Source organism: Lepidochelys kempii, chromosome 7 (assembly GCF_965140265.1).
Source record: "Lepidochelys kempii isolate rLepKem1 chromosome 7, rLepKem1.hap2, whole genome shotgun sequence".
In the NCBI taxonomy this organism is placed as follows: Eukaryota; Metazoa; Chordata; order Testudines; family Cheloniidae; genus Lepidochelys; species Lepidochelys kempii.
Window position 1 is genome coordinate 57,875,117 of NC_133262.1, and position 22,714 is coordinate 57,897,830.

General features: G+C 43.8%; 1 protein-coding gene across 6 annotated transcripts in view; it reads right to left on the reverse strand.

Annotated features, from left to right (window-relative positions):
- Nucleotides 1-22,714, reverse strand: part of ZFAND4 (zinc finger AN1-type containing 4) — a 48,027-nt gene that overhangs the window by 12,787 nt on the left and 12,526 nt on the right. For 3 of the 6 annotated variants that reach the window (XM_073353015.1, XM_073353013.1, XM_073353012.1), the window contains 5 exons: nucleotides 18,887-18,962; nucleotides 18,716-18,783; nucleotides 13,550-13,736; nucleotides 2,580-2,727; nucleotides 609-1,790 (listed from right to left, as the gene is read on the reverse strand). In XM_073353015.1, coding sequence (XP_073209116.1) covers nucleotides 609-1,790; nucleotides 2,580-2,727; nucleotides 13,550-13,736; nucleotides 18,716-18,746 — 1,548 coding nt within the window. In that variant the 5' untranslated portion in view covers nucleotides 18,747-18,783; nucleotides 18,887-18,962. Of the gene's footprint in view, nucleotides 1-608; nucleotides 1,791-2,579; nucleotides 2,728-13,549; nucleotides 13,737-16,978; nucleotides 17,110-18,715; nucleotides 18,787-18,886; nucleotides 18,963-22,714 lie in introns of those variants that run through there. The other 3 variants (XM_073353014.1, XM_073353017.1, XM_073353016.1) reach the window with 3 other exon arrangements.

Genomic DNA, 22,714 nt, shown 5'->3' on the forward strand with positions numbered 1-22,714 from the left:
GAATTACTGACAGATGGTAGACAAATAAAAGATTAAGCAATTTCATATCAGCTTGTCTGAAGCTCATGTTGTATCAGTCAATATACGTATGAAGAGAGCTATGAGAAGTATTTTGTATATGAAGTTCAAGTTAACTGGAACAAACCTTGTTTAAAAATGACTGATTTTAATGGTCTTTCCATACTTTATACAGCATATTAGAAATGTGGTACAGCATATTAAGGGTCTGTGGTTAGGCACGTACAGTGGCAGTTATAAGGTAGCCTTTAAAATGGCTCACAATTAATGAATAGCTGGAGGAGCCAAATGACATTTCTACACACACAGTATTTAGCCAACAGAGTTACAAGTAGTAAAGGAGTTTACATTCTGAACCAAAAGTACTTTAACATTACTGTACATCTGTGGGGAAATTGCCTCTAGAAACCCATTAGCTAAACATACAATCAAGGTGCCAAAGAAATCTAAAAAACCGTCTGTTTGAACTATTGATGGCGTGAGATGAGATTTATAGTTCCCCAGCTTGAAAAATAGGCATTTTTTGGCAGTCTTTACTAGAGACTACTGTACAGGAAAACCCCAATTGTTCAGGCAATACTGGTACTTACTAGGAAGTATTCAGCAGCTTCATCTGGGGGAGAGGCTTTCCTAAAGCTTTCTTCCTGAAAACACTGGAGGTTCGTAGGTAGTGCAATACCAGACGTCCGAAACCTGCCTGTCCCGCAGGAATTCTGTAAACTTTCCCTGCTTGTGCTTCGGGCCAGCGAAGCTAGAAATTCTAAGTTATTTACAGAACCCACAGGTTCTTTGGATGCCTTGTTTGCCACCTCTGTGATGTCCCTAGCCTCTATTTTAGAAATGATATCAGGTCTTTTGCCAGGCGAGTCTACCTTCACACCACGAAATCTTGTAGTCCTTGGAAAAGAGGAGTCTGCCAAATTACGGACCTCCAAAGATCGGAGCAGATTTGGGGAGGCAGCAGGTCTCAAGTTACTGACCTCAAAGCATTTGGGTTGTGTCTGTGGTTTCAGAGAACTGTGATGTGCCATTTGGGCTGAATATCGAAGAGGTGACAAGAGTGTGTTCTTCGGAGGACTTAGTTCACGAGTGTTGAGAAGCCCAGCCTCCATTGTTGTAGCGCTCAAGAGGTTTGTAATGGGTTTGCTATGCTGTTCTACAGCCTTAGATTCCTCACCCCCCTCAGACAGTCCAAGCTCAGGGTTTAGCTTCCCTATTCCATATAACTCACTATACTGTTCAGCAGTGTTTGCTTCTGCTAACAAAGCAAAAGCATCTGTTTCAGGTAGAAGCTTGTCTTCTGTTGCACACAGTTCTACGTTTGTTAGATGTGGATTCAAGACAGGATCGTTCTCATTTGTGGATGTCACATTTTCTAAAGCTTTTTTGGAATTTGTAGGTAGCGATGGGACAGGGGGAAGGAAGTTATTTGTAGAAAGTTTTGCATTTTCTAGTTCGACACGAGATATTTTCGGTGGTAGTCGAATGCTATTAACTGACTGAGACCGGGAGGTGCTCTCCCAATTGTCATCTTCCTTAAGAAAGTCACTAGTAATGGATGGCATTGTTCTACCAGCAGTGGCCAAAGTAGCCAAAGCTGAAAGTGCATTCTGGGAAGACTCCGAGGGATACGAATTCCCAGGAGGAGGTAGGCAGGACTGTCCAATGTGGGGGAGTACTCTTAAAAACCGGTGACGAGCAGCTGCTGCTGAACTGCTAGACGGTCGAGGAGTCATAGGTGGACGAGGTTTCACCTTGACAGTCTTCTTAGGCTATTTCAAAGGAAAAAAGACATTAATTGTGTTACAGTAGCATCTAGAGAATCCAACTTAGACTAGGTCCCCATTGTACTAGGGGCTGTACGTACACATAGCAAGAGATTGATCCTGCACAGAAGATAAAGTACTCTCATTCCTGTTTTACAGACAGGAGACTGATGCACAGAGACTAAAGTGACTTACCTAAGTTCTACTGCAGAGGCGGGAACTGAACCCAGCCTAGTGCCTCAGTCTCTTGTTCATACTCTTGCTAATTAAAAAGGCATGAATACTTTCCAGCAGCTAATTATCTTGCTTACTGATGAAGAAAAGTGGGTGAGGTAATATCTTTTATTGGATCAACTTTTCTGTTGGTGGAAGGACAAGTTTTCAAGCTACACATGTGTAGCTCAAAAGCTTGTCCAATCCACCAACGGAAGCTGGTCCAATAAAAGATATTACCTCACCCACCTTGTGTGTTGCATATCCTGGGACTGACACCACTTGCTTATTGACTGTACTTATAAACACTATAGCATTACTACAAAACAGCAGACTTAAGTATTAAATAGCCTTATGTCAGTGAAGCACTGAAAGGTGATACAATCCATGATACAGCATTGAATTCTTTGAACGCGGAGACAGTGGGTCCAGATTAAACTATTATTTGCATAAAAGACATGCCCTTTATGTCTACATTATTCAAGAGCACAACCAGAATGTATTTAATCAGCACTCTAGAAAGACCTGCACTGGGAAGGCATGAACCATTTTATCGTGGGGGTATTAAGATCACAGCCTCACCTTTTTACTGAGATTCATGTTCTCCATCTTTGCCTTCAGCAGCTTCATTTTATTCATAGTAATCGAGTTCTCAATAATCTGTTGGCCAGAAGGAGATGCCTCTGATTCTTCGTCATCATCTGCATATAAGTTATAAACTGAACCACCACTGAAAAGAGAAAGAAAACAAAAACTATCAATGTAGAGTACACACACACACACACACACAACTAGAAAGTCAAAGCCAGTAGTCCAGCTGTTTGTCAAAGCATTATATGAACTGTATGAAAGAATATTTCAAAAGTAATTTTCTTAGGTGAAAACAAGAATTCCTTAAATGGGATGTTCACACCATGAAATGATAATGAGATTAGAATATAGGCAAGCTACTGGGAAATTGTTGTACTGTATGCAGTTGTTTTGCACCGCACTATATATTTTCCCCTAAAAGTCAACATCCAGTTCCATTAGCGTCTCCTGCTGGCATGGCCAAAGCTGTTAAATTGTGTGACTCAGACAACAGGCTGATCAGTTTTCCCATTAACCAGACACTGTCATGGAGGGAAGTCCAAATTTCTACCCACCCCAAGGGGTGCTTTCACAAAAAATGGAAATGGAGGGGTCACCCACGTGGATTTGACAATATATGTCTGTTTTTTAAAATGAAAAACAAATAGGATCAGTTAGGGTTCTAAAGAATCTCATTTGGAAAAAGGAAACACTAATACCACTCAACCTAACAAGACAAAATATGTCTAACACAGCCTGCCAATCAATGTGACTGATCACTGGAAATAATGTAACATCACACCATCTTCTCAAATACACAGAATGGAAGTAGAATATGGACCTCAATCTGTTTTAAATCTTATACCTGATTGTTTTCCCTCTAGCAAGCATTATTCTATTAATATACATCTAACATTTAACTGTGATACACTGGGAACACTAAAAAGCTTATAGGTTTTGATTCATACAAGTGTCTTATCAAGTTTAATGGAAGTATTTTCTCTCCAAGAGAGAGATGGAAAGAATGACAGCCAGGAAGTAGTTATCGCTGGTCCAACAGGTATAATTATAACAAAGCATGCCAAATTTTATATTTGCGCGAGCCAGATATGTCTAAATCATATGATCACAAATTAAAGCGGTCATCTTCCATGGTTTACAGAGTCAGTCTGCTCCACTTAAATGAAGAACCAGTATTTGTGTTGACTCTCTAGGCACAGATCAAGGACAGTTCTTGGAAGAATAGGAAGGCAAATCCTAAATTAGAATATGAGTAACAGTCATGTATTTCTGCACTAGAAACTGAACAGCTGTGTGTAGAGAGAAACCACAAACATTTGATACCTTTACTAGTAAAGATTATGCATTAAAGAACCCTTCCAGCCTCTCAACCTTGCAAATAACTAAAAAAAGTCACTTCTGTCTGCCTGTTGTTCACCTACAACTGTTCTAAGCAAGGCCTACGAGAACTACAACAAAAGAATTGAGAGCTCTCCCCACCCTCCCCCGCTTTTTACATTGTGCAATTGACAGCATGTCTCTTTCACTGCTTTTCCTGTAGTAGGTTTTCCTGTTGGAACAGGTCTCACACCAGCCACTGGGAGCGGGGGTGGGTGGGGGCATTTTTTAAAAAGAGGAAAGTGTCTGGAAAACCACAAATTGTGATGGGAATTTGGGGAGAGAAAGTACCTGAAACTACCTCTAAGTAATTTGTCTGAATTAATGGATTTCAAGCGGACTGGGTCCTTTTAAGTATCAGTCTTCATGAGTTCCATGCTGTAAAATTCATCCTTACCTGAAGTAGGGTTTGAATAAGCCCCCAATCCCACGGGCCCCAGGCGTGGTGAATGAGGCCTACACCAAGACTTTAGCAACCTTCCTCTTCAACATAAAGATAATGTAATTACATTATTTGTTTACTGTTTAGCAGGTGCTAACTTTTACCTTTAATGTAAGGGTGGGATAAAATGGTCCAGAAGGACAGGCCACATAATCCAAACCAGCCTCAGGCAGCATCAATTGCTCTGGGGAGGAGAGGTTTGGGGTGTGGGAGGGGGCTCAGGGTTGGGGCAGACAGTTAGGGTCTGTCTGGAGATGAGGGGTTTGGGGTGTGGGAGGGGCTCAGGGCAAGATTAGGGGTGTAGGAGGTGAGGGCTCTGTCTGGGGCTGGGAATGGGGGGTTTGGGGTGTTGGAGAAGCTCAGGGATAAGGCAGAGGGTTGGAGTGCTGGAGGATGAGGGCTCTGGCTGGGACTGGAGATGAGGGGTTTGTGGTGTTGGAGGGGCTCAGGGCTAGGATAGAGGGTTGAGGGTGCGGTGGGGGGTGAAAGCTCTGGCTGGGCATGTAGTGATTCCACTTCTAACTGTTGGCTGAATCAATGGAGGCTGACAGATTGCCCCCTCCCCCCAAAAAAGTTTAAACTCATTTAGAAAAAGATGTTTACCTTTCAGAACTGTTGTTCTTTGAGATGTGTTGCTCATGTCCATTCCATTGACTCCCAAGCAGTATCATCGAAGGGGGGTTCAGAGTTCATGGACGTGTCGATTGCAGTACAGCTCTGCCAAATCCAGCATCATCTCTGGCTTGCTGGGTGATAGCGTAATGCACCATGAATGTGAGTACTGAAGACCACATTGGCCTGCAGTTGTCCTGGATAGGGACGCCCGAGCCCTAGTCAAGTGAGCCCTCACTATCAGTGAAGGCACAACCTGCGCCAACTTGTAACAAATACGGATGCAGGCGGTGATCCAATTCAAAATCCTCTGAGAGGACACCGGAAGACCCTTCATCCTATCAGCTATCGCAATAAAGAGCTGGGTCAATCTGCGGAAGGGCTTGGTGTACTCCAGGTACAACGCCAGGGCACGCCTGACTTCTAGAGTGTGCAGCCGCCTCTCCTCATTGGTCACGGGAGGCTTTGAATGGAACACCAGGAGGAAGATATCCTGGTTGACATGGAAGCGTGACACCACTTTTGGCAGGAAGGCTGGATGGGGCCACAGTTGGACGTGGTCCTTGTAGAATATCATGTATGGGGGCTCCAAAATGAAGGCTTTAATTTTGGAGACACGTCTCGCCAAGGTAATAGCTACAAGGAATTCAACCTTCCACAACGAGTAGGAAAGGGAACAAGAAGCCATAGGCTCAAAGGGCGGACCTGTGAGCCAAGAGAGGACCAGGTTGAGGTCCCGCTGGGGAACTGGGTCCCGGACCAGTGGAAAGTGTCTTTTAAGGCCTTTCAGAAACCTGATCAACATCTCATGCAAGAACACCAATCTACCCTGGATGCAAGGCCGATATGGCAGTCAGGTGCACCTTGATTAAAGAGAAGGTGAGACCTTGGGGCTTCAAGTGAAGCAGGTAATCCAGGATGGACTGCAGAGACAACTGGATTGGGGAGATATTCCGCCCCGACGCCCCGCAGGAGAAACGCTTCCACTTTGCCAGGCAAGTTGCTCCAGAGGAGGGCTTTCTGCTCTCCAAGACCGCCTGCAGTACTTGACTACAGTAGGCTTGTTCCTCTGGATTCAGCCACACAGCATCCAAGCGGTGAGTTGGAGAGGTTCAGTTCAGGTGCAGGAGTCTACCATGATCCTGTAAGAGGAGGTCCGGGCAGCTAGGAAGTGGCCACGGGGCTGCTACGGCCAAGTGATTGAGCATGCCGAACCAATGCTGGGGAGGCCATGCTGGGGTGATCATAATGACCATGCCTTGTCCCTCTTGATCTTTAGGAGGACTTTGCTGATGAGCGGAACTGGCGGGGAGACATACATCAGGTCTCCTGCCCATGACAGGAGAAAGGCATCAGATAAGTGAGCCTCTGCTGAGGCCTTGGAGAGAACAAAACTGATGACGCTCTGTTCTGTCTGGTGATGAACAAGTCCACTCAGGGAACTCCCCACTTCTAGAAGAGCACTCTGAAAACCTCCAAGTGAAGGGACCACTTGTGATGAGAGAAGGACCTGCTGAGGCAATCCACCAGTATTTTCCTGACGCCGGGGAGGTACAAGGCTTCCAAGTGGATCGCATGCCAGATGCGGAAGTCCCACAGATGGAGGGCCTTCTGGCACAGAGCTGACAATCAAGCTTCCCTCTGCCTGTTGACATAGAACATGGAGGCAGTGTTGCCCGTCAACCCCTGCACCACCCGGCCAGAAAGTCATTTTTGTTGCCCTCCGCTGGACTCTCTCCAATTTTTCCACATCCTTCTTGCAGTGTGGGGCCCAAAACTGGACAGAGTACTCCAGATGAGGCCTCACCAATGTCGAATAGAGGGGAACGATCACGTCCCTCGATCTGCTGGCAATGCCCCTACTTATACAGCCCAAAATGCCATTGGCCTTCTTGGCAAGAAGGGCACACTGTTGACTCATATCCAGCTTCTCGTCCACTGTAACCCCGAGGTCCTTTTCTGCAGAACTGCTGCCGAGCCATTCGGTCCCTAGTCTGTAGCGGTGCATGGGATTCTTCTGTCCTAAGTGCAGGACTCTGCACTTGTCCTTGTTGAACCTCATCAGAATTCTTTGGGCCCAATCCTCCAATTTGTCTAGGTCCCTCTGTATCCTATCTCTACCCTCCAGCGTATCTACCTCTCCTCCCAGTTTAGTGTCATCTGCAAACTTGCTGAAGGTGCAATCCACACCATCCTCTAGATCATTTATGAAGATATTGAACAAAACCAGCCCCAGGACCGACCCTTCGGGCACTCCACTTGATACCGGCTGCCAACTAGACATGGAGCCATTGATCACTACCCGTTGAGCCCGACAATCTAGCCAGCTTTCTATCCACCTTATAGTCCACTCATCCAGCCCATACTTCTTTAACTTGCTGGCAAGAATACTGTGGGAGACAGTGTCAAAAGCTTTGCTAAAATCAAGGAACACCACGTCCACTGCTTTCCCTTCATCCACAGAACCAGTTATCTCGTCACAGAAGGCAATTAGATTAGTCAGGCATGACTTGCCCTTGGTGAATCCATGCTGACTGTTCCTGATCACTTTCCTCTCCTCCAAGTGCTTCAGAATTGATTCCTTGAGGACCTGTTCCATGATTTTTCCAGGGACTAAGGTGAGGCTGACTGGCCTGTAGTTTCCAGTATCCTCCTTCTTCCCTTTTTAAAAGATGGGCACTACATTAGCCTTTTTCCAGTCGTCCAGGACTTCCCCCGATCGCCATGAGTTTTCAAAGAAAATGGCCAATGGCTCTGCAATCACATCCGCGAACTCCTGTAGCACTTTTGTTTATTTGCATGGTCTCTGTCTAGTTCTGTGATTGTTTCTGTCTGCTGTATAATTAATTTTGCTGGGTGTAAACTAAGGTGGGGGGATATAATTAGTTAGCTAATCGTGTTACAATACGTTAGGATTGGTTAGGTAAATTTCAGAAGTATTGGTTAAGGTATAGCTAAGAATATTACTATATAAATTAGGGGCAAACAGGAAGTAAGTTGGAATTCGAAAATAAGGAAAAAGGAACTTGGATTTAAGCTTGCTGGAAGTTCACCCCAATAAACATCGAATTGTTTGCACCTTCGGACATTGTTGCTCTCTGTTCATGCGAGAAGGACCAGGGAAGTGGGAGAGTGAAGGAATAAGCTCTCTAACACTGGTAATCAGATCTGACATTGCCCTGAACCTGGCCTCTGGCAGGAACGCTCTGGCTCAGGTAGAGTCGAGCACCATGCCAATAAACTCTATCCATTTGACCGGGATCAACATTAATTTTTGTTCGTTTATCAACAGAGCTTGACAAGTGGCTTGCAATGTCTCGACGCTGCACTGGACCTGGACCCTGGAGCAGCCCTTGATGAGCCAGTCGTTGATTTATGGATAGATATGGATACCCTAACATCTGAAGTAGGCTGTCACCACCGAAATGCATTTCTTAAACACCCATGGCACCGTAGTTAGGCCAAAAAGGAGCACTGCGAATTGGTAGTGGGCAGTCCCAACTACGAAACGTAGTAACTGTGTGTGTCCATGAAATATCGATGTGAAAGTAAGTGTCTTTCAGATTGAGGGCAGTGTACCAGTCTCCCGGATCCAGGGAAGGAATGATGGAGGCCAAGGAGACCATGCAGAACTTCAACTTCTTGAGATACTGGTTGAGGCTCTACAGGTCGAGGATAGAGTGTAGACTCACCTTGGCTTTTAGGATAAAAAAAAAAAAAAGAGTAAAACTCTTTCCCTCTCAAGTGCAGAGGGACTTCCTCCATGGCTCCCACCTGCAGAAGGCCCTGCACCTCCTGAGTGAGCAGATGCTCATGAGAAGGTTCCCTGAAGAGGGACGGGGAGGAAGGGTGGAATAAAAATAAACTGGAGGGTATATTCCCCTTTACTGTGCTGAGGACCCATGGTCCGATGTTATAGAGACCTAGGCAGGGAGGAAAGGGGACAAACAGTTGGAAAACAACAGGGGAGCGGGATCCAGGACACAGGCTGGAACATCGCCCTCAAGCGTACTCTCAAAATGCCTGCTTGTTACCCAGCTGGTTACGGGTGGAGCTTGAGTGAGCAGAGGATGCCGGCTGACGGCCTTGCCTGCGCTTATAGCCTTTGCCCTTCTTGCGGAAGTGCTCTGATCAAGGTCGGCTCCCGAACCTGTGGGGCTGTTGCGGCTTAAACTGCTTCCTCACCAGCCCGGCGTGTGAAGGCCCAGGGAGCGCAAGGTAGCCCTGAAGTTTTTCAGGCCATGTAATTTACTTTGTTCCGAAAACAGTGCCAGGCCATCGAATGGGAAGTCCTGGATGGATTGTTGAACCTCCACTGATAGACCTGATGACTGCAACCAGGACGCCCACCTCATAGAAATGGCCAAAGCCATGTTCTGGGCTGCAGAGTCTGCCACAACTGACGCTGCTTGGAGGGCTGCCCTGGCCACAGCTTTGCCCTCATTGAGGATAGCCATGAATTCCTTCCTGGGTTCCTCTGGCAGTGAATCCATAAACTTGGGCATGGACTGCCCAATATTAAAATCATAATGGCCAAGTAAGGCCTGATGGTTGACCACTCTCAGCTGGAGGCTGGATGTAGAATAAATTTTTCTACCGAAGAGATCGAGCCTCTTTGCCTCCTTGTTGTTAGGTGGCAATCCCAGTTGGCCTTGTCTAGCGCGCTCATGGGCTGCCAACACAACCAGTGAGCTTGGGGCAGGGTGGGTATAAAGATATTCATACCACTTAATGGGGATGTAGTATTTTCTTTCCACCCACTTGGAGATGGGGGACAGGGAGGAGGGTGTCTGCCACAAGGCCTTAGTAATTTTCACCACTCCCTCGTTCACCAGCAATGCCACCTTGGAGGGAGCTGCTGCCCTTAGCACATCCAACAGGGAGGCCAAGGGTTCTGCCAGTTCCTCAACTTCCAGCCCCACGTTTGACGCAACCCTCTTCAAAAGCTCCTGGTAGGCCCCGCTATCATTTCATTAGGCAAAGATGAGGAGGAGGCAGGTTTGCCAACTCTGCCACTTCTGCTAGGGGATCCTCGGCCGAGGCCGGCTAGCCCTAGAGAGCCTGTTCTGACTCTGCGTCAGAGTCAGCGGGCAGGCAGGAGACTGTCGCTGACCATCTTTCAGATGCCCCCAAGAATGACCTACGCCCCTGTGACGGGTGGGGAAACCCCCAGGGGTTCTATAGATGCCAGGGTTCGGGCCACTGGCCCTAGGGCCATGCTGCCACTGGTGGCTCAGCGGGGAATGCCAATGCCTCCAGTGTGTGGCCCTGGCTTATGAACAGGGTCTCCTCCTTGCTGTCAGAGGCCCAAAGAGGAAGAGACTTGTCTGGGGGCCCAGGACAGTATAGAGGCAGCCTACCCACCCTAATCCCGTCAGCTCTGGCAGCGGACCTCCACTGAGGACCTGTACAGGGGTGATAGCTCTCGGTGTTGCGTCCCCGGCAGCAGCGTTTGGTGGATTGGCAATGATACCCTGGCAACTGACGCCTCACGTTCAGAGAGCGGTGCCACGCTGTAAATCGGGAGTGAGAAAACCAATTTGTCGGAGACCGTTGACGTGCCCACGGTGAACCGTACTGGTGATCGGTGATGGGGCTCCGAGGACTGGAGTCTCAACCCTCCGGAATGGTGCCATGAGCTGGGAGACCGCTGGTGATCGATGCCTAGAACCTGCGGAACACTGCCTGGAGTCCATGGACTAACGCCAGGAACTCTGACAGGTAAGCCGACCTGCGTCCAGGAGCTGGTGGCACTGTTCAGGAAAGTGCTGACGGGGCACCCCCTGCAGCAAAGAGTGGTGCCACACTGATGGAGACCACTGGAAAGGTCCTAAGGCAGGCTTACTCTTTGAACAGAGCATCTCAGCAGCCAGCGCAGGTGGCACTAGAAGAGACAATATGTCCTTCGCGGTCTGAAAGGCCTTCGGGGTGGTTGGCGGGTCCTGAAGCGGGCTCAACAGCTCAGCAGAAGTCAAAGCCTGGCCACCATCCAGAGAGGAAGAGTTACCCAGCATGGGTCTTTGCTCTCCTCTGACTCTCTCCTTCCCTTCATAGGATGTAGGAGAAAGCCCCCTCCTGGCCTTTCTTTGCTTTTTAGCCAGTACCGGGGATGGGGATCAGTGCCAGTTGCTGCCGGCGGTGCACGCCGCACTGAAGCTACAGCACTTGGAGCAGAATCCGATCTCGTCGGCTCCGAGGCCAGTGTGAGGGCCGACTCCATAAGGAGCACTTGGAGACGAATGTTCTGCTCCTTTTTGGTCCGTGGCCTAAAGCTCTTGCAAATGCAACAACTGTCGCTCGCGTGGGTTTCCCCTAAACATTTCAGGCAGCTTCTATGGGAATCATTGACTGGCATGGGTTTTTTGCAACAGTCACAAGATTTGAAGCCCAGGGACCGGGGCATGCCCCATCCCTAGGCTGAGTCCCGTACGGGATTAATTAACTATTTCTAATTTAACACTAAGAGAACTATTAACTATACAACTTTAAACATCTATACACAACAAATTAGGAAAGCTTGCCAAAGCACCATCACTGGCGGTAGGAAGGAACTGAGGGAGGGGAGAGCCGGTGGCATCCCTTATACCGGCGCGTATGCACGCCAGTCCAGAGGGTGCCAGAGTCAGGCACCTACGGATACCAGTGAAGGAAAAACTTCTGGCACCAGTGCACATGGCGAGCACACACACCTACAACGGAATGGTCATGAGCAAGCTCTCGAAGAACCACCCTTGATTTTGCCAACTGACATGCAATCACAAATGGAAGCAGAACAGACAGCTGAACTTTTAACTCAGCTACCAGAAGATTTTAAAGAATTGAGAATGTTTTATTAACAGATTCCTAAATTCTGTGATACTATTAAGCTTGAACAAAAGTTAAGATTTTGTCATTATGTATTACACTGATGTAGTGCATGTCATCATGTCTCAAGGTGCTGGCCTCTGCACTGGTAGCAGCCTACTACTGAATGTCAGCTAGTAAAGTTAATTTTCCAGTTAAGGTGATAGAGACTTGTAGCTTTGGTGCTGATGGTCTCTAAGTTCTAGCACAGCTGGCCACCTGTGATGGACCTGATGCCTCAACAGCATTCATCTAAACAAAACTTATCACTGTAGCTGTCAACAGCACTATTTCAATACTGATCATTTCAGCAAAAAATCCAGCTGCTTGGGTATCGAAGGCAAAACTTGGATAGGATCCTACCACTTCCAGCTGCCAATCTGACTTCTACACGTGACTATGACTTCACTGCAGAATAGGTAAGGAAGAAAAGTTTGGGCTGTGAGGGGAGTGAATGTTTATAAAACTACACATGCAACTTTATATGGATGGCAAAAAGTACTGAAGCAACATTTCTTTTGTATCTGTTTCCAAGTTTGCTCTCATCAGAGATGGAAATTCTGGATTGCTCTCAGAGGCCAAGTCAGCTTTGTTTCACTTTGTATTGAGAAACAGAGAGAATATTAGTCAGCATTACTTACATCCTCTGTAGTCTTTCTACTTAAACACTATTTTATATATTTAAATACTAATCGTAGAACCATGGAGTTAGAAGGGACCACAAGGGTTATCAGTCTAGCCAAGATGCAGGATTTATCCTGTCTAAACAATCCAAGACAGACAGCTATCCAACATCCTTTCAAAAACCTCCAGTGAAGGAGCTTCAACGACTCCCCTAGGCAGTCTGTTCCATTGTCCTACTGTTCTTAGTTAGGAAGCTTTTCCTGAGATTCAACCTATATCTGCTGTGCTGTAGTTAGGACCCATTGCCTCTAGTCCTGCCCTCTGTGACAACAAAAACCAACTTTTCTCCATCTTTTTATGGCATCCTTTCAAATATCTGAAGACTGCTATTATGTCCCCCCCTTAGTCTCCTCTTTTCCAAACTAAACATACCCAGTTCCTTCAATCTTTGCTCACATGGCTTGCATTCCATCCCTTTGATCATCTTTGTTGCTTGCCTCTGGATCCTTTCCAGTTTCTCTACATCCTTTCTATACACTGGTGACCAAAACTGGACACAGTACTCCAGCTGAAGCCTAACCAGCGCCGAGTAGAGCGGTACTATCACCTCCTGTGACTTGCAAGCTATGCCACAGTTAATGAATCCCAAAACTGCATTTGCTTTTTTTGTCACAGCATCACATTGCTGACTCATGTGATCCACCACAACTCCCAGATCCTTCTCAGCAGTGCTGCTGCCAAGCCAGTTATCCTCTATTCAGTGTCTGTGCATTTGGTTTTAATTCCCAAAGCGTAGCACCTTGTCTTTGTTTAATTTTAATTTGTTGTCTACAGCTCAGTTCTCCGATTTATCAAGATCCCTTTGAATTTTAGCTCTATCCTCCAAAGCGTTTGCAATGCCCCCATCTCCCAGCTTTTATGTCATCTGCAAATCTGGTCAGTAATAGTAATGCTTGTGACAGTCTAAATATTCTTTGGACACAAGTTAAGGAATAACAGCTGAAAAGTTGTACAGCTTTCCCCCCTCTGAAACCAGGCATCGAAATCAAAACCCACTTTTTACCTTAAAGATTCAGATAATGGTGTTAAAGTACCATCCCCCCTGTCTACAACACGGAAGAAATTCAACTGATCTCCTTCCCGGTACACCAAGAAGGTAACTTGTTTGTTGGATGGCCCCTTCTCCCAGACCTCATCTCGACTGGGGTCCATGTATTCAGCCATTTCCCTAATAGGGTCTTCCACAGGAACTATAAGGAGAAAACAGAATGAAAAACAGTCTATTTCAACTTTGAAGTCTAATCCCTCAAAGAGGCTGAGCTAGAATACCTCAGCCTGCATACTGTGTTTAAAGAAATCTACAGTGATGGTCTGAAAATGTCACTGATGGAACAGTCTTCAGGAAGAAAAACAGTAATCTGTACAACTTGAAGTGTTGAACCTAAAATTAGTTTTTTCAGACAGCACTCAAACATAAAACACCTGTATAGATGTAGTCCCAGTGGTTCCAAGTCATTCGTGGGAGTGCATTCAAGAGTCTGAAGCACTCTAGTACCTGGCTCAAGTTCCCTCAAGTTCTCCTATGTTTATATCTCAGGGGGCTTCAGTGACTGGTGACGGTTAGCCCAGAGGAGCCAATGGAGCCTCCCTGACTTGACCAGTCTAAATGACAGCTATGAGCCTCTAGCTATCTGAGACAGGGTTTTATCACCCAGCTTCACAAGCACCTCCATTCCTCCTGTCAGAGACATTAAAATCCACATCACAGACACTTTGCAGTCACTCAATGCCTCACTCACTGCTCTTTTTAAAGGGAATTATAGTCACAAGAAGTCCAGTAGCACCTGCTACAACGTTTAGGAAAGCTATGGCACGAATGCTTTGACTACATCATTGTGTGTATTTGGAGACAGCTTAGAGGTAGGGTTATTTTTAAAGCTCAGGTGCCAGAAACAGTTGACTGGAATGGTAAAAAGCACAGCCTAAAAATAAAGGTGTTTGTTATTATCCCCTATTCATCTGTCTGGTTCTCCGCCCTTTCCATTACTAGCCCTCTCCCTTTGTTGACTCCTTTTATTGAAGCAGACCCCCACACCACCAGCTCCAAGCAGAGTTTCACATATGGGAAAGAGATGTGGAATGAGATAAATGAGCAGACCATGGGATCCTGCTTAGTTATTGAAGATTTGGCATCAGACCTTTCCTCTCCCTATCAGCCTACAACAGCAGAAGAGAGAAGTTCCGTACACACTGGTGTCTTAGGACAGAAAGCACACCTCTTCCCCAACACTGCAGTACATGCATAGATGGGGAGCAGGACACAAAAGGAAAAGGCAGACCACACACAGAGGGGCCATCAGATGTCCAAGGATGGGATAGAAAGACAGAGGAGAAACAAAGTTAGCTGGTTAAGGGTGGAGAATTCTACTAACTAGATTTATAAGTAAAATAAATTAAACTAGCACCACCACCTAGAGAAACTGATAGGAAAACCTTAAATATAAAGTTCCCCCTAAAGTATTTCAGAGTAGCAGCCGTGTTAGTCTGTATTCACAAAAAGAACAGGAGTACTTGTGGCACCTTAGAGACTAACAAATTTATTTGAGCATAAGCTTTTGTGAGCATCCGATGAAGTGAGCTGTAGCTCACGAAAGCTTATGCTCAAATAAATTTGTTAGTCTCTAAGGTGCCACAAGTACTCCTGTTCTTTTTTCCTAAAATATTTAAATCTCATTTAAAAGTGAGCAGAGATACAAAGATCAATGAAGTTAGACCCACTTTCGTGTTTTAAACCTTGATTAATTTTCCCATTCTAAAATGAGGAAAAAAAGAGTGAGGTTAGATTTGATTACTCGAGTCTGAATTAGAGAAAATAATCCCAGCAGAGCTCACTGTGTTTTAAGTATATTGAGCCGAATATTTTTTCTGGCAAAGAGATTAGTTTGGGGGGAATTCTAGCAGAAGCCTGTGAAGTGACTGATGTTTACAACAAACTGCTTTACAGTTTATTTAGAAGGACGGGAACCATTCTACCTTCAGTTTTGCCAGAGTATGATTAGAGCAAGGAGCACCTTTGGAAATAAAAACTAATGTAATTCTATGAAAATAACTCAACCTACAAGCACTCAGTGACAAGACTAGAACAGAGTTTTGTAAAACAAGGCATTTTTACAGTTATGTATGGTAGATTGTACTTACAGTGACATTGCAATTAAAGTTTCATTATATGAAAGCTCTAAGTGTCAGGCAGATTATTTTTAATTGCCTTTGAAAGTTGAACTCATATAAGCCTGATTAGATGTGAATCCCCTACAGTAAGTGTAGAAGTTCTCTTCTACAGTGTGCTTTACAAGTGAAAATAGCAAAGGGATTTCCTCACTTTCAGCTTTCATGCCTCTGTGGGTTTTATCACAGAACAATGCTTTACCTATCCCAGGCGAGGCTGCTGCCCCATCTGTATGTAGTAATAAGCAAAACAGGCATCAGGATGACATGCTTAGGTAACCACTGCTGCAGTTTTAGAGCTGCTTTCAAGGGGCATAGAGATTCTGAAGTCATAAGAAGATGTTTGGTGCATTAATTCTCATGCTCAAACTACGTTGCTCTTCAACCTCAAAGCTATTTCAGAATATTGCTGAAGGGGGAGTGTGCAAAAAGATCTGGGTGTCCTAGTATATATGCTTTGCAAGCATGAACTGTTTTCCCACCTTGAACCCCAGCTGTCATTTCATTGGATAAGAGTCACCTAAAAATTGCAAGGTTCAAAAAGTTTGAAAATTAAAAAGCAAAAACAAATCAGTCCACGGGTCAGCAACATGTCTGTGACAAAAATGTTGAGATTTCTGGTAAATTTTCAAAAAATTGAATGACTGAATGACATAAGCCCCCACAAAGTCCGTCGCTAAGTACGGTAATTTGTCAAGTGTCCGTCACACAACATGGTGGTGCCGACCCCTGAATCAATCTATCACATTTCTAGTTCAGAATCAGTATAGAGGCAGTCCTGTACACGTATTTTCATCAGCATTCAAAGTGCAGTCCATTCATGCAACTATTTGAAATCGGTAGCTCCACTTTGCTGCCCTCTTCAAAACCCATTCTCACCAATTAAATTTAATATCCTCCTTTTTTGCTTCCCTTTTCACTAGACTATTAAAAATTGAGAACAGTTTACGAGCAAATAGATGATGTGTTGGGTCATGTGAAATGCAGAAGCTGGCAAGGCCATGTGTTGCCAAAATTACTGCTCTACTCTTCCTTCATGACTAGGGATGCACTACAGAACTTCATATTATTAGCCAAGGATGGACTTTATTAGGATGACTCCTCTAAAGTTCTGCGCAATGTATCTCACCCTGAAAAGTGGATAATAAAACAAAGGGTTAACTTATGTTAGGTTGAGGAAGAACTGCCACTGAAGTAAGCAATGAAGATAATAGAAACAATCAAATCTCAGGGCTCTGACTAATTTGGAAGGAAAGAAAAAACAAACCTCTTCAGAGGGAAGCTAATGTGATCTCAAAGCATGACATGTATTGAAGCAAAGGCTCCCATAATCTGTACGCACCAAATAGCTCTGGACTCATGATACTATCTTCTCGTCCCATCCTGTCCCCCCGCCCCCTTTTAAAAAAAAAAAAAAAAAAGGGTTACCGACTTGAAATATAGCCAGTTTTATAAAATGAGTTAGTAACATGTAGCACCCATGTCCCCAAGTTTGACAGACTATACACAAGTGTGCTAAATGAAAAAAGTTAAAGTCCGTAAATACTCGATAATAAGCTGGTTTGTTTATAAGTCCCCCCCCGATGGATAAATAAAAATGGAAAATTTTTATGACCCATTCATAAGCCGACCCTATAATTCAAGGGTCACCAAACTTTGGCTCCAAGGCCATCAGGATAAGCCGCTGGCAGGTCGAAATGGTTTGTTTACCTCGAGCGTCCGCAGGCACAGAGGTAAACCTAAGTTAACAAAGTGTCCCGGCACACCAGCTGCTTACCCTGACAGGCCGGGACAGCAGCTGGTGGGGAATTTTTTTTTTTTTTTGGGGGGGGGGGGGAGAGAAGCTGCGGGCCAGGGGAGTAACCCCCATGACCACCCCCCACATGACCCCACCCCAAGCCCAGGACTCCCACACTCGCCCCATCCCATCCCTTCCCACCTTATCTGGGGAGGGCCGGGGAGGATGTCTCTGGCCTGGCTGGAGCTGCCCCGACAGGCTGGGCAGTGCAGCCGCAGCGCGGTCCAGCAGGCTGGACCAGGTAGCACGGCCACAGCCTGCTCTGGGGGCCGGGGCCGAGTGGCACAGCTGCAGCTGGAGATGTAGCTGCTTCGAAGGCTGGGGGGAGAGCAGCATGGTCAGAAGCAGAGAGAGACTGGCCCTGCCTCTTCCCTTCTGGCTCTGCTGGCTGAGCTGCCTCTCCTCGGTCCCTCTGTTGGGGGGAGGGGCTGTGTCCCACCTCTCCCGCTCTATACCCGTTCATAAGCCGACCCCCTTCTCTGGTGCTTCCCTTTTTTACTAAAAAAATTCAACTTATGAACGAGTATATACGGTAATTATATTCTAATAACTTTACTAATAATAATCTTAGTGTTATAAACACCAGAAAATACATTTTTAGGCAAGCATGATTTTTAAGATGTGTCCCTTTACCAACGGATAATATATTTTCACATTACACAATTAGGATATGCAGAATTTAGACATTCCAACAGAATGGTAACTTAGCCATGCTAGCTGAGATTTTTCAATGTTAGTTAGGAATTTGGGGATTTCAATGGGCATCCAACTCCATAAGTCTCCTTTGGAAATCCCACCATCACGGGTACATATCTATTCCAATATTTCTAATTAAATTTATAGATTAGTACTTTATTGTATCATTAAATTTATACTGCAGTTCAAGATATGTAAGGCAGCCATGTCAATAGTTTTATAACAATATTCACTTTTCAACATCTAATCCAACTTCACATCAAGAGTTTCCTTTAGGCTAATGGTTTTGGGCTAATGGCTCTTAAAACCACAAAAATATGACAAACGAAAGATGGGTGAACAGACCCTTACATATTCCTCAAAGATCTTCCAATTCCTTTACAATCAAAGTCCATTCAGCCAAAAAGCTTGGCTAAAGTACAATGGTCTAGAGTTACGAGTACTTGTGTAAGAGTCTTTATTAGACTGTCTTGATGCTTCACATGAAACCAACACAAAACTTGCACCTACCTCTTCTAGTGTTAATAGGCCCACCTCGCATAGCCAGTACCAGCTTCAAAGTGCAACCTTCTGAAATGCTGCGAATAGTCAACAAAAAAGGTGAAGTTTTGTAGTACTCTCAGTTCCCAATAGTAATAGTTATATTTGGAACAGTTTGTTTTAGTTTTATCTTACACTCACTTGTAATCATTCAAGCAATAGTCATCCTCCAACTCCACATTATTCCAAATTAAGTGCTGCTGAGAGACAGGAATACCTTCAAAAAGACAACATTAAAAATCAGTCAATTAGTATAACATTACTGTAGAATCTTCTTCAGAGAGACTAAAAAATAGTTGACTTTTCCAGCCACACCACTTGCCAGACATTATCCACGCATTTAAATACATTGCGAGGGCTACAACTTTAGTCTAAAGAGCTACCACCCATAGTTAGGGTTTGTCTATACAGCAAGTTGAGGTGTATTGCAACTCAGGGAAGCACACCCATACAATTAGACCAGGCTCCACCAGTTTGCAGTATTTTTACTTCTGTGTCTGTAAAATCTTAACTTTCAGATTCTGGTGCAGTATCCACGGCTGTGCAAAATTTGCACTTCAAACACTCAAAGGTCTGTATTTTAAACTACAGAAACACTTTACTAGTCTTATGTCTGGTAAAGCTCGTTATTAAACCACACCAACATTTTAGGATAAATTTGACATGACAGCATATTATTTGAAGGAAACAGGGTTGAAATGCTGAAGAGCAGCAGTGTAGATGAGGTCTGTGTTTTGCACTGGAAATTACAGGAAGTCATGTGTTTCACTTCATGGCTAACTTTGTTTTCCCTCCACGCATATGGACAACTCACTTACTCGTTGGCACTCATTTAAAGCAAACTGTGCAGAGCTCAGTAATGACCCTTTATACCCTCCTAAAAGGAGGGTGACAATTTCTAGTCTTGATTTCTTGGGTAGACTCACAACCAGACTCAGGTTTGAAAGGAAAAATATTTTTAATCGGCAAGTTATTTAAGACTGAGAGGTCAAAGGCACAAATCACAGTTAGGGTGTTGGTCTGTCTGCTGGGCCTTTGAAAATTAACAAAGTGTCAGGTGGAAGCAATTCTGTCCAAATGACTCACACAAAGTACAATACATTTTAAGACTTCATTAAAAACTTTCTACAAATAATGTAAGTAGAATGAAACTATATGGAAGTCACAGACTGCCTGCCTGCAGGAGAGGTGTAAACACTAACCTTCGTGTTGAGGTACAAGGGTCATTGCACTGGACGCAAAAAGCTAGCACTCCCTAATGCACGCAAATACCTCCCAAAACACAGCAGTGGAGAATCCTTAGCTTTTGCATCTCTGTTGCTCCTATACATATTCCTTTCTTAGTGGCCTAGTAAGGTGGAAACGGAAAAATCATACCCATTGTATGGTTTGCGCTCCTGCTGGCACTAGTAAGATTCCTTCAGAGGACAATTAACACACTGAGAAAGAGTTACTTGGCCTTATGAATGAATTATGTTTATCCAAATGGCTCTTCATAGCCGAACACTAAAATTACATTATAGTATGTACACTTCCCTTCATCCACTAAGACACTGAAAATTGAGTTGTGCTCTGACAGAAGAAATATGGAAGAGGATGCTGTTCTTGTATACAACTGATAGAGTAAAGAGAGGTGCAATTACTCCTTGGCAGGATCAAGTGATTTAAATCCGATTTAAAATCGGGCTGAGGCTCTGTTTGAAAATATGCGATACTGCAACTTTAGATTATAATTTAAATTCATTATAAATTATAAACACTGTTTTAAAATGCTACTATTGGGAGAGTCTTTTTTAAATTTTACAGAACTGCTATAAGCAAACCACAAAACACTAAAAGTTGAGACCCTTATCCTGAAAACACTTACGCAGGTACTTACTAATTTTAGTCCCATGGTCAGTGGGACCACTATAAGTTAAGCATGAACATGAGTATTTGGCGCATCAGGGGCTAAAACTGTATTTAATAAAATATTCTTCTCTTTATGACATAAAATCTCTTATTCCATTTTGTTTTGTGCTAACAATGTAATGTTACTTAGACTTTCAATACATTAACAATTATTGTTTCTTTTTTTTTTTTTGCACACAGGCCAAAGTTTGCAAAAACAGGGGCCTATGGGTGCAATTTTCAAAAACATCTAAGAGACGTAGGAACACAAGGGCCATGAACTTCAAACTGCAAATCCTGAAGGAAGACTATCAGCTGCTGAAACATTTCAGCTTTCTTCACCTGAGGAAGTTCAATATACTGTATAGGAAGGTGATACTGATTAGCAATACAGCATGGTCTATTTGCTTATCAATTTGGTGTCTAAGTTTATGATGGTCAAGCTGTTAATGAAGCCACGGACTTAGTCTCTGTCTGCATACAGCAACACTTTGAGTGTGAAACTTTTTAATAGGAAAAAGTAGTAAAATCTGAAATTCTACTTGCAATTAGGAAGCTACAAAACATTCACTTTAGCAATTTAAGACTACAGAACAGGAAATAAAGAACTAGCAGCATGGAAATGAGTAAAAATTATTTTTTTAAATGATGATTTTAAATCATCCTGCTTCATAGTCAAATTCAGCCCTCAGTTTCAGCCATGAGTACACGATAAGTGTGCATGTTCGTAAATGAAGGCAAATTTTGGCACAATGTGTGTAAGACTCACTATGGCCACAAAGAGGAACAACAGAGGGTTAGTGTGCATAAGCATTCTCAATCTTTGTAGATCTTGATGGATGAGAAGTTACTAAGTGACTAGTAATTAGAGCTCCACATGAACTTCCTAATGATTAGCTTTTTTATATATATATATATATAGATATATATAGATATATATATAGAGAGAGAGAGAGAGAGAGTATTTTGCAATTTAAACAGATAGAAGCACAATGATCTTAAGCTGACAAAAAGTAGCAAGTTTGCCAGCTACAGGCAATTTGTAAGAAATGGATCTTTTCCTTACTATACATTTTTGGCCTACAATAATATCACCAAACAAAAAACTTTATATTATGTTGTAGTTTACATAACATTTGTTCTTAATTTGCTTAATCCTAACACTTCAAATATTTGAAGCAGATCATAAGTAGTTTCTATTGACCTTTGTATAAAGGATAACAGAAAAATACAACACCTGCATGTAACAGTGAAGAGAAATTTTCCTTTTTTGGTGATAAAAGCCTCAAATATTTTATAATTCATAAGAGCCATTTCTTCGCAGTTTCAGTAAAATAACAGATACGAAATACATCAAAATTACACCTGGTAATTCTAATGTCTGTATGCTCAATACTCCATTTACTTGTATATTATAATACTTAAAAGTGAGGATATAGAATAGTGTAATACAATAGGAGTTCTTAGTAATGTTTGCTTGATAACCTAGAGTACACTAAGTCAATTGGAAGAGACAGTAAGTGACCGAGGAGGATACACCTGGCATCAACTATTCATGATATCCAGTTATGACACTATAGGACCCCAAACTCACCACCTCCACAGAGCTCTTGTTATGGAACACTGCACAATGTCTGTGATAAACTGCAGCAAGATACAACTTCCATAATTTAGTTTTTAAAGTGATCTTGCCCAGGTGTGCGTAATTTTAATACTACATTGTTTAAGAGCAGGAAGAATGGTTATCAACATTAATCAAATGTCTTGTAAGATCTGCCTAATATTTTGAAAAATATAAGCTGCAAAATATTATGATACAGCAGAATGGTTTGGAACAGTAAAGACACAAATACCAGTAAAACTGGGTTGAGCAGAGATGTCACACTTTCGTGAGCAGTTATTCACTAAAAAAAGTGATAAAATGACATATCATCTCAATGACTCTGGATATCGACAATATGGGTTTTCCTAGCTGCCATCCCTGTAAACTCACCCAGCAAACTGAAAGTCAAGCTGACTTCTGATTTCTGCATCACCAAGATAGACTGCGAGGGCAGAATTTGGCCCATAGATTTACAA